At 33.3% G+C, this 12997-nt stretch overlaps 1 protein-coding gene across 4 annotated transcripts; it reads left to right on the plus strand.

Annotated features, from left to right (window-relative positions):
- Positions 1-6855: 6855 nt before the first annotated feature.
- On the plus strand, positions 6856-12484 carry LOC147297431 (potassium transporter 11-like). Of its 4 annotated transcripts, XM_086243012.1 has the most exons (10): positions 6856-7232; positions 7605-7944; positions 8298-8377; positions 8504-8523; positions 8775-9020; positions 9884-9934; positions 10055-10315; positions 10431-10604; positions 10958-11212; positions 11369-12484. In XM_086243012.1, exons 2-10 carry the CDS (start codon positions 7816-7818, stop codon positions 12409-12411), a joined length of 2259 nt encoding a protein of 752 aa, XP_086099138.1. In that variant the 5' UTR covers positions 6856-7232; positions 7605-7815; the 3' UTR covers positions 12412-12484. The 4 variants fall into 4 exon arrangements, with proteins under 4 accessions (XP_086099138.1, XP_086099113.1, XP_086099129.1 ...); XM_086242987.1 differs by having other exon boundaries at positions 8298-8523; XM_086243003.1 differs by lacking the exon at positions 6856-7232 and adding an exon at positions 7293-7397 and having other exon boundaries at positions 8298-8523.
- The last annotated feature ends 513 nt before the right edge of the window (positions 12485-12997 follow it).

The raw sequence follows: 12997 nt of genomic DNA on the forward strand, positions 1-12997 counted from the left end.
AATTGCAGTTTCAACTCTAATAAATTGCAATTTATACAGTTTCAGTTCACTTGCAGTTCCAGAAACTGCAATTTAGGGTTAACCCAAAAAACTGAAACTGAAACTGCAAGTCCGCAATTCCAATAAACTGCAGTTTCAACTCTAATAAATTGTAGTTTCTGCACTTTCAGTTCATTTGCAGTTTCAGAAACTGCAGAAAGTTCACTTGTAAAAATTGAAATTGCAAGTCCGCAACTCCAATAAACTGCAGTTTCAACTCTAATAAATTGCAATTTCTGCAGTTTCAGTTCACTTGCAGTTCCAGAAACTGCATAAAGTTCATTTGCAATTCCAGAAACTGCAGAAAACTGCAGTTTCAGAAACTGAACTAAACAAAAAAAATCAAGAACCTAAACATACTCATGCACAGACCTTGATAAGAAGAGAGAAAAGTCGGGATCTGAATTATTTGATTAATTGATAAATTGGATAGAAATCGGTGGCGGGCAGCGGCAAAATGGCAAAACTGGATGACGAACAGATCGCGGAGCTGCTCGTGGTGGTGGTGTTCGTCCTGGAGGTGCTTGCTCTGCGAAGAAGAAGAACAAGAAGATGATGAAGAAGAAAGAGAAAAAAGAAAAGAGACATAGTGGGGGGATAAAGAGAGAAGATAAACGTGAAAAGAGAAAAAAGAGAATGACAAAAAAGAAATAAAATGACAATTGACCAAATTTCAAGATAGCAACTTACCTTGTTATTAAAAAAAATTAATTGGTGCACTAGAGAATAAAAACAATAAGTAAAATGTAGCTTAGGGTAATTAATTCAAAAGTATATTGAGAAATATAAGTTTTTCTATTTAGATTGCAAATAAAAAATAAAAATTATAAAGTTAGGATTATTTTGTTCCTACTTTCCTCTAGGACAAATATGCATCAACTTTGTAATAATTATTAGCAAAAAAGGAAAAACATACACATTAATGGAACCTTTTTTTTTTGCTCCATTTAATGGAACTTTTTAAAATGGTTGTTGGATGGGGTCATTTTAGTTAATTTAAAAGTTCATGTTTTGCAAGTTTGCAACTTGCAAGGTCAACAAAGTGGTAACCATGGAAAAATCAGACACGTCCGTGACGTCCGTCCGTCCGTCCGTCCGTTAATTAATTGGCAGCGACAATGACAAAACATAAATATATACATGATTCATGATTCATGATTGGAGTATATATATATATATATATACATGATTGGAGTATATATAATTGTTATAGCTAGCTACTTGATCAAAATTCTAAATATATATGTATATATAAAAGAAAATTACTTATCAAATACTGCATGTTGCATACACTTAAGTACGTTCTTAATTCTTAGTCCACCAACTACTAATTGTTATTAATTGAATGGTTTAAATTTTAAAATGAATTGTTTGAATTTATTTGGAACAGGGTACGTTCTATGACTGGTAATTAAGTACACATATAAAATACTCAAAAAAAACGAATTTTCAGCATATGCATGAATGCATGATTCATCTCTCTCAAAAAATAATATTAGTTCAACAATAACCTTATTAGCAAATAGCAATATGTTTCCTGGTTCCCATGTATATTAATATATTATCATATCATTGCATCAACTCCAATAAATAATAGAAAAGAAAATGAAAAACAAATCCACGTGCATAGACTAAGAGAGATCAGCACTTACAAAAAAATCTTTCTTAAGTTGAGTGTATACTTTTTATGTATTTATTTTTAGCTATGAGACTCAACGATGATAAAAGAGGTAGATAAAAGAGGTAGACGCAAAATATGTATATATTTTTTAAATATATATATAAGTTTTACTCCACCAATTATAACAGGCCGACCATTACACAAATTAATAACAAATACACTAAGTAATAAGAGAGCCTACGATCACAAGCAACAAAAAAAATGAGAAATCCTACGATTTTGGGACAAAAAATAGTTTTAAATATAGTGGTTATGATTTTTTAAAGATCATGGAAGACATGGATAGCTAGGGAGTTGTACATTGTTAGGAGCTTTGTGTGAGCTCATTGCATTTGCTAATCAATTGATTTTATTACATCTGAAATTTAACCCATTTTTCACTTCACTATTTAAAAAAAAATTGAATAAACATGACATCTGAATTTAAAAAAATTTGCAATATACAACTTTTTTCGATTCTGTCAAAATTTTTGTTCAAAATTAGTTATATGCATCACATGTGATCTCTTTTTAAGGGTATTTTTGATCTTTTTGCTTCTAATTTGTTCTTGAAACATACGTGAACAAATAAGATCATGTCATGTGTCATTTTTTAAACTTCTTAACCCAAATAACTTAACACCATTATTTATCCTTATTTTTTCTCTAAATAAAAATAAAAACTTTTTTACATAACCAAACACCATTATTTATGTAGTTATGAAAGGTAATTTAAAAATAGGTCAATTGATTTTAATTTTTAAATTTCAATAACTTTTTAGTTTAGGTAAATAGCATTTTAGATTAGGCACTAGTTGAAAAGTCAAACAAATTAATAAAGTAAAAGGTATTAGAATTTACAAATATTACATCACATGCCACTATAATAAAAAAAAAAATATTACATCACAAATATTACATTAATTTATATTATATTGTATTAAAAAGAAAAATCAATCCAGCCACAATTTAATTGTGACTATCTTGGTAAATTGAAAGAGACAACTCACACCACTATACTATATATTATTTTGAGTAAAAGTATTGTTTTGACATCTATTTATACTATATCGTAGTATAATTTTTTTTAAAAAAATTCAATTAAGTCACAACTTAACTGTGACTGTCTCACAACTAAATTTGAAGTTGTAAGTGTCGTACAGTCACAACTAAATATGAAGTTGAGACTACATTAACAAATTTTCAAGATAATATAAAAGCTTCAAAGGCACTTTTGTCAAAACCTTATAAATTTTAACTAACACTTATCATATGTGGGCTAAAGGATAAAAATGTCAAATGGAAAAAACTCAAATCAAAAGGGCCAACATATTTGTGACTTAGTCTAAAAAACTACATTTAATAGTTCAATTGAAATATTATATGGTCTTCGTGGTATACCAAAAAATTATTAAAATTTAATATTTAATCCTAATTTTCTATTTAAAAATAAAATAAAATAAACCTTTCGTCTTATTTTTCCTCTAAATAATTTTTTTTTTTTTAAACGCCATCCTCAACGTGATCTGCAACCCCAGATCATCCTTCTCCTTCTTCCATCTTTCTTCTATCTGCAACCCCATATCATCCTCCTCCTCCCTCCACCTCATCGTGTCACCGCCCATCGCAAAACAAATCGAACGCCGTCGCAAACACTAACCTCACCACTCTCCAATTCCCCTTCAATCCTAAGCTCACCCACCACGCCACCAACCTCTATCCCTCGCCGCCATTGCTACTGGAAATATGAAAGGATGAGGGGTGGTGTTCCAGATCGGGTTGGGTAGTGGGCAATTGATGGTTTTTTTTTGTATTTTCTTTTCTTTTTTTCATGATTTATATTATTTACAAAAAAGAGGAGTCTTTTTAGATGTGGGAAGATCTCTGCCATATAAGATTAATGGACGATTGAGATAAAATGCAAGGATCCAAGTCTTTTTTTTTTTGGTCTAACAATAGATCTAACCAAGGAGTAAAATTTCGGTTTCGAGGAAATTTTCGATGAAAATTTCGACGAAAATTTTCGTGGAAATTTCGATTAAAATTTCGATTTCGATAAAATTAGACAAAAACGACAAAAATTACTATTAAAATATGAAAATTTTGAATGAAACTTGACTGTATGTTTATTTAACATATTATCTACTACATTAATAAAAAACATTGAAGAAATCAAATAATATAGTAGATTTCATGTGATATGTAATGAATATAATTAATGCGCGCCGGAGACAATACTGTTAAAAAAATACTTCACTAATTAATAATTATATAATAAAATTACACGAATAAATCACCAATGTGGCAACGGAAAGTAGCAAATTTACTCAAATGAACTTGGAAATGGTCTTTGATAGTTAAATTAAGCCGAATTGGGTTAAAATAAAACTAATCTGATGGCAGCAGCGACGACAACGGTTTATCTAAAATTTCAATTTTACAAATTATCAAAATTAGAAAACCAAACATTAAGGAAATGAAATTTCACGATAAGGGGATAAATTTCTTTTTCATAATTTATGTTTACAACTAAACGAAACACCAAAATAACCAAATCAAACCCCAAATAAAATCTCAAACTTTTTTTTTCTTTCCAATTGTCTAAAAACTCCAAATCTCAATCTACCTTAAAAAAAAAAAAAATTTCTTTCCTTTTTTCTCTTCTTTTTTTTCCTTTCCTTTTTTTTTTTTTTTCTTTCCTTTTCTTTTCTTTTTTTTCCTTTTCCTTTCTTTTCTCTTCTTTTTTTTCTTTCCTTTTCCTCTTCTTCCTCCAGTAGCTTTCTCTCTCTTCTGCTTCCTCTTTCTCTTTCTTCTCCTTCCTCCTCCCTCCTTCCCCAGCCACTAGATCTACGCCCACCTCCCGTGACCAAAACCCACTGCTGGCCTCCTCCCTCCTTCCCCAGCCAGCCTCGCGCTGCTCGCCTCATCCCTCCTCCCTCAGCCAGCCTCGCGCCGCTCCATCGCCTCTTCCCCCACCTCGCACAGAACCACCGTCCGCGCCCAAAACCCACGCCTCCCACCCCGCGACTCCCACCCATATAGATCTGATTTTGGTTTTGTTGAACACTATATCGAAAATTTCGCTGAAATTTCGAGGATTTCGGAAATTTTTCAAAATTTTTTTGGTATGGTGTTAAAATTTCCATAACCCTAAAAAACGAAATTTTACTCCTTGGATCTAACATGAAAACATTAAGGCTAAATTACAAATACACCCATTAATTATAGGTGGTATTTCAAATTAGTCTATAAATAAAAAAAATATTTCAAATTAGTATACTAACTAATATAAATTTACAAAATAGCACATCTGTTACAAATTTCGTTAATAAGGACTTTAAATGTTAGTGTAGACAGTGCTGATATGGATTTTTTGAATGATGTGGACACAAAATTTAAATAATATAGATTAATGATATCATATTTAATTTTATTTTTAGAGAGTTTAGAAATTTTGTTAGTTTTGTTTTTAATTTTTTTAATCAATATGACATTATTAATCTATGTAGACCAAATTTGGTGCAACACCTTTCAAAAAAATCATATCATCGTTGTCCAAAGTATTATTTAACTATTTTTTTTTACGGAATTCATAATGTATGTGTTATTTTGTAACTTTCTATTAGTTAGTGGACCAATCTGAAATATTTTTTTGTTCATGGGCCAATATGAAATACCATTTATAGTTTGTACATTCTAAATTTTTTCAAATTCAGGTACCATGTTGATTCAAATTTTATTTTTAAAAAATTTTGGAATGAAAAATAGATTAAATTTCAGATGGTAAAATGTAAAAAAGTCAAATCAATTTAATTAACTGCACACTAATTAAGTCATAAAAACAAATTTGGTTTGACATTACATAGCTGTAGATGATTCTGAGCACTCTACCACTTTGGGTCCATACATGTGACCTCATCATATTGAAGTTAAATTAATATCTTATCTTTGAGTGATATTTAAATATTTATTTCTTTTGCAAACATATTATTTTTGCATTAAGAGGAGATATAATTACTAAAATAAATGATGGGACTTGATCGATTAAAGATTTAAGAGGACATGCCTGGCCAAAAAAAAGATTTAAGAGGACATCTATAATGCATAAGTCTATAATAATATTCAAGAACCTTGTATTCTGACACAAATAAAAAGCCAAAAGCCAGCGCAGACAAAACGACACAACACCACAGAAAATGTAGAGAAAATGTCCACGGAAACCGATAGCAAAAGAAAATTTCCCAAGATATTCGCAAATATTAAATAAATTTGGTTGGTATGCAAAACTAACATAATACATTGCCGCATTTTGAAAAATCCAAGTTCAACGCTAATACTATTTTTGTTTTATTACGTAATAGTGGAAATTAAATCGGTCAGTTGTACTGAATAAAGTTCCGAAATCTCAAACTTAGGTAATAATATGGCCTTAACTTAAATTTAACTCAAATAAATATGAATTGAGTTGGATTGATACTTTTTCAGGAAATGATTCAAAGTTTTATATTATTTATCATCGACCTATTTTATTAAATGATTATTTATTTCATATTATTATTGAGTTAATTTACGCATAGTCGGGTAAATTTGAATTGATTCAAACAATTCAAGTCTAACCCGACGTTTTATAAGTTAGAATTGGGTTTTATAACTCTCAATCCGACTTAAAAATTATTAAGTACGGATCGAAAGTTAGTTGTTCCAACTTCCAACCCACCCGAATTGCATACCTACATGTTATACACATGCTACGGCTATAGTGTGGATGTTCCACCAGATCAGACACACCCAATCTGCCAATCAGTTTCGTGGGGCCCACCACTAAATACCAGCATTTAAAAAACTTTACAGAAGTGAATTTTACTGACAGGTGACAACTTTCCCACACCATGACACCATAGTGATTCCTTTTTATTTTATTGGTCAATCAGTAATCACCATAATGATTCATATTTCTTGATTCCTATTACAAATTTGATCTGATATTATAGTAATTACCCTTCTTAATTAATCATATTATCAATTTAAAAAGACAGGAGATTAACATTAAATACGGATCGACTGCTTAAGTCAAACTGTCCAATATAAAAGCTAATTTAACAAACGTGACGATGTGATTCCCTTAATTCATAAATAAATAGAATCGAACAAACTCCCTGTCCCTCTTTCTTTGTCTCTTTCTGGTTCGCTCCCTCTATATTCTCTCTCTAATTAATTGCAGGCTTGCAGCGATGGTTTTTGTGTAAACTCATTCCTTAAAGAAGATTGAGAAAGGCTTAGCAATTTTTTTCTTCTTTTTTTGGCTGAGGCTTTGTGTCTCTCACTAAATAAACAGCCAAAACGGTCTGGAACCTGTTTGTACAGAACAACTGTGTCATTCTGCTTCAGGCTTCGTTTTCATCTGAGAAAACCGACTTGGGTTTTGCTCATCTCTCTGGTTTAGTACATGGGGGTCTTCTTATTGATCTTGTGGCTGAGACTGAGCCTCCTCATCAGCTGACCCCACCTGGGAATTCCAGTGGCAAAGTAATAAGTATGAGCTCTTTGTCTGTTTTCTCAGTACTTTTCTCTGTGAGCTGTTTTTTCCTCAATTGGGTCTCTGAGTTTTAGTGGGGGGTTTTGTTCAATTTGTGTACATGGGTATGTTGGCACTGAGTTGTATCAAGCTTTAGTTTTGGTTCATTGTCAGCTTGTCTTGGTAAGCGTCACCAAGGTTGAACCTTTGGTTCTGGTTCTTTCAACTTTTGGTGGGTGTCAATTTTTGAGCTCGGCTGGGGTACAGGACTGATGTCAATTTCTAGAACTGTCTTTAAATTGTCTCTTGTTGTTTTAATAAGATAGGCTTTTTAATTAGACATATCACAGCCTAATTATCAGTTTTGTTGTTTTCTTCTTTGCTCTGCAGATTGTATTGATGGGTTTCAATTCATAGTTCTATTGGGGATGGATTTCAAGTGAAGATCAGAATTTGAAAATCTGGTTTTCAGTCATTTTTAGTGATCTCATATTGGTTTTCTTTAAGTATTCCTTTTATTGGATTTGATTTGAGGAGTGAGAGGGGATACCAGAGGGAATAGCTTTGTGAAAGCTGCAGAGTCATTTGAAATTGAGTTTCAATGGCTTCAGGAGTGGAGATTGATGAAGAAAGTGATAACAACAAAGGCAGTATGTGGGTTTTGGATCAGAACCTTGACCAGCCCATGGATGACGAGGCTGGCAGGCTTAGAAATATGTACAGAGAAAAAGTATTCTCTCTCTCTCTCTCTCTCTCTCTCTCTCTTTCTCTCTTCCTATATATATACATGTCAATTTACAGGAGTTCACATGTAATTCAATATGTAATTCCAATTTATATTTCCAATTGTAAAGGGTTTCAACTTATAAAATGACTTATGCCTGTTAATATATGTTGTGTATATCGTAGGATGTTGGAAATGAATTTATGGATTTTGTGTAGTTTTTGTTGGACATAACCAATTGTAATGCTAACGACTGTAAAAGTGGTAGCTATATGGGCTAAGTAATTGCTTGATATTAGTGGATTCTGAGGATAATGTATTCTTGATTGTCTTTGCTGATCCAATTTTCATTTCTCCAGAAATTCTCACTGCTATTGCTTTTGCGGCTTGCCTTCCAAAGTCTTGGAGTGGTTTTTGGGGATTTGGGTACTTCTCCCCTGTATGTTTTCTACAATACTTTTCCTCATGGTATTAAAGATCCAGAAGATGTGGTTGGAGCTCTTTCATTGATTATATACTCTCTTACTCTTATCCCGCTCCTCAAGTATGTATTTGTTGTTTGTAGGGCGAATGACAGTGGTCAAGGTAAACCAAACTCTATATGTAGATTTGCTACATCACATGTCTGGTGCTTTATGGGGATTGTAAATTTGATAAAAGACATGTTCACTATTACAGTTTACCATATGCTTGGATGATTGTTTTCTTTTGTGTCCACTTTGTAGTCAATGTTCTCAAACTGCATGCTTCTAACTCTCTAAGAGTTGTCTGGCAGTACCTTTTTCGCTGTTGAGGCACCAGAAAGTTTTACAGAACTTGTGGTTTCTGTGGTGCAGGTGGAACATTTGCTCTTTATTCATTGCTCTGTCGACATGCAAACATTAAAACTATTCCTAACCAACACAGGACTGATGAAGAGCTAACAACATATAGTATTTCTACTTTCCATGAACAATCGTATGCTGCAAAAACCAAGAAGTGGTTGGAGGGGCATGCATCCAGGAAGAATGCCCTTCTTATTTTGGTCCTTGTTGGCACTTGTATGGTGATTGGAGATGGGATTCTTACTCCAGCTATATCTGGTACATATTCATTCTCACTACAAGTCATGGATCCTAATCTGTCCCTGTATAATCTATCTATCAGTTTATCTTTTTGTCTATCTGGTACATATTCCTTCATTCTAGAAGTACATATTGCTGCATGCTTACACATTCAAAACCAATCATCCACAGTTCTCTCAACTTTAATCCAGTATTAGTATTTTTGGAGATGATAAGGAGTTTTTTCCCCATAAGTGGAATACCATTTTTAGAAGTAATAGATGGTTGCCAGAGACAATTAATCCAATGATAGATAAAATAATTTGTAGAGCACAATTAAATTTACAGAATTTAAACACAATGAAACAGCTTTTTCAATGCACTTCTGCTGCTTTGGGAAGCAGAAAAAAGATTGCAATGGGAAAAAATACAGTGATTAATAATGGATCATAGAAGTATCTTTTTCTGATGGAAAATGGAATAATAAGAAAAGAAAAGAGAGAAACAGGAGCTGCAATATTTGTCAGCATCATCAATTTCATACTGCCAGTCCACCATCAACATTGCCACTGCCACCAACATTTTTGTAGCCATCAGCATCATGCCCACAATCAATGTTCATTAAAACTTTTTTCTATTTTGTGTATCAGTTTCCCAAACACAATGGTTAGGAAAGTAAAACTATGTTGCATTACTCAACTTATCTCAAGTCCCAACTCAGCCTTTGTTCCAAAACATTGGGGTTGGCTATGTCAGTTATTTTTTCCAAACCACATGGGGTTCTTAATATGAATTCTTTTTTTACTACTAAGGTTTATCAAAAGCGATACTCATCAATAAGTTAGAATTGTTTTTGTTTTTTCATTTTCATTATAAGATGATTAATTATGCTTTCTTATCAGTTTTATCAGCTTCTGGTGGGATCAAAGTAAACAGCCCTGGCATGAAAAATGGTACTGTCATATTCCTTGGAACTAAATATTTTATTCTATCTGATTCCTTGGCTCTGTAACTCTCTCATTTACTACTATTGAATTATGTCTTTAACTGATGCGTTGTTTGTTGTGGTACAGATTATGTTATACTTGTTGCTGTGGTAATATTAGTAGGTTTGTTTAGCATGCAACACTACGGCACAGATAAAGTTGGTTGGCTCTTTGCTCCAGTTGTGCTGCTTTGGTTTCTCTTGATTGGAGGCATTGGCATGTACAACATCTGGAAATATGACACTGCTGTTTTGAGAGCTTTTTCACCCGTATATATATATCGATATTTTAAAAGGAATGGGATAGAAGGTTGGACTTCCCTTGGAGGTATCATGCTTAGTATAACAGGTAAAATTTCTGTATCCTAATTTCACTTTCCACTTTCCAACCCTCTTTAAGTTTCATTAAAATCATACAATATCTGCTATTTTGGATTCTGATGACAAATCATGAATTATTACAGGGACAGAAGCACTCTTCGCCGACCTTGCCCATTTTCCTCTTTCAGCTGTACAGATTGCTTTTACTGTAATTGTGTTTCCTTGCCTTCTTTTAGCCTATTCTGGACAAGCTGCATACCTTGTGATGAATCATGATTCAAAACAAGTGTCTGAAGCATTTTATCGTTCTATTCCAGGTTTGTTCTAATCTTTATTTTGCATTGAAAGGATGCGCCCGTGTAGTACATGAGAGAACACATAAATGATTTTCTCAAAATTTATTCATGAAATATTTAATTCAAAGATTAAAAAGGATAAATTATACGATACAACAAAAATAAAAATAATAAAGGTATTTATGATTTGGAGAATCAAGAAATCATTCTGTACAAGCCCATACAATTTGGGTCTCTCAAAGTTTTTCAGTGTGCCATTCTCTATTGAATCACTAACATAATCTGAGAAAATAGGGGAAACAAACAATATAATGTCTTATACAGCATATAGCATATTGTTGTTCCAAAGATGCTTATTATTTCTTATACTGCAGACAAAATATATTGGCCAGTCTTCATAATTGCGACTCTAGCTGCCATAGTTGCAAGTCAAGCGACTATATCTGCGACTTTTTCAATAATTAAGCAGGCTCTTGCACTTGGCTGTTTTCCTAGAGTCAAAGTTGTACATACATCAAAGAAGTTCCTCGGCCAAATATATATTCCAGATATTAATTGGATCCTTATGATTCTTTGCATTGCTGTGACTGCTGGATTCAAAAATAAAAGCCAAATTGGAAATGCTTATGGTAAGCTCATGTTTGCTATTAGAATTAATGGTCTGTGATCTTAAATTAGTTCATTCTTGTTGTTAGTGAAATTAACTGATTATGAATTTTATACTAGTTCAAGTTCTGTCTTCTAAATCAAGCTTGCACTCAATTGCATAATGTTTTATACAACAGGGACAGCAGTTGTAGTAGTCATGCTGGTAACCACATTGCTCATGACTCTAATTATGATATTAGTGTGGCGCTGCCATTGGATTCTTGTTGTGCTATTCACTGGTTTGTCACTGCTTGTGGAATGCACTTACTTTTCTGCCGTCCTCTTCAAGGTTGATCAAGGGGGATGGGTTCCTCTTGTGATTGCAGCTGCCTTTCTTGTCATCATGTATGTTTGGCATTATGGTACATTGAAACGTTATGAATTTGAGATGCACAGTAAGGTTTCAATGGCATGGCTTCTTGGGCTTGGCCCCAGTTTAGGACTGGTTCGAGTCCCTGGAATAGGACTTGTATACACCGAGCTTGCAAGTGGGGTGCCCCACATCTTTTCCCACTTCATCACCAACCTGCCTGCCATCCATTCCGTTGTTGTTTTCGTCTGTGTAAAGTATCTTCCGGTATACACTGTCCCCGAAGAAGAAAGATTCCTCGTAAAGAGGATTGGCCCCAAGAATTTCCACATGTTCCGTTGTGTTGCAAGATATGGTTATAGAGACCTCCACAAAAAAGATGATGACTTCGAGAAAAAGCTCTTCGATAACCTTTTCTTGTTTGTCCGGCTCGAGTCCATGATGGAAGGGTGTTCAGACTCAGATGAGTACAGTATATATGGCCAGCAAACTGAGAGGTCAAGGGAAGGCCTATTAAACAATAATGGCAACACAACTCAGTCCACTGTGGACCTTACTGTCTCAACAGTAGACTCAATTGTGCCTGTTAAATCCCCATCGAATGTAAACAATACTGTGAGTTCATCTGGTCAGTTCAGCAGCCAGGCCGAGATTGATGAGCTAGAATTTTTGAATAGTTGTAGAGACGCTGGGGTGGTGCATATACTTGGGAATACAGTAGTGAGAGCAAGGAGGGATTCCAAGTTCTACAAGAAGATAGCTGTTGATTATATATATGCATTTCTTAGAAAAGTATGCAGGGAACACAGTGTAATCTTCAATATTCCTCATGAGAGTCTATTGAATGTTGGACAGATTTTTTACGTGTAATTTTTCTGTACTATCGTCAATCAAACTTGGATCACTCTTGTATCAAACTGTAAATGCCATTTTGTTTTCTCAATCTTTTGCAACGATAAAGCAGATACTATCATATTAGGAGTGCCCTTAAAAACCACAGAAATGTAGAAAACCTCTGAGAAATGGGATCTGTTTGTTTCTGCTGTTCCTGTTGAATTTGGTACATGTTTGCCTCTACCTTGGGGCTGGGGAAATGTAAATTGTGGTTTTTCATTTGTTACCCTCTTCCATACGCTCACTTTGTCTATTTCTCTCATCATGTAACAAGTCATGTAATTAAAACATATAAGATTGTTTTATAGAAGTTTTTTTCTTAGTACAACCTTGTCAACCGATTTTTTGTACTTATATTGTACTTATATAAAAAATTATTTATTTGATTATTTTAGAATTAGTCAATTAGATAATTATAAATGAAATCCCAAAACAACATAGTTTTGGACATCTCCTTAATAAACAGTCTTCATCCACCTTCCCCGTTAATAAAAGTCTCTATCGTCTAACACCCAATGTGATTAAAGAAACTAAATATTTGTTTTTTTCCATTTATTTTCAT

Source organism: Dryas octopetala, chromosome 1 (assembly GCF_963921425.1).
Source record: "Dryas octopetala chromosome 1, drDryOcto1.1, whole genome shotgun sequence".
Taxonomy (NCBI): domain Eukaryota; kingdom Viridiplantae; phylum Streptophyta; class Magnoliopsida; order Rosales; family Rosaceae; genus Dryas; species Dryas octopetala.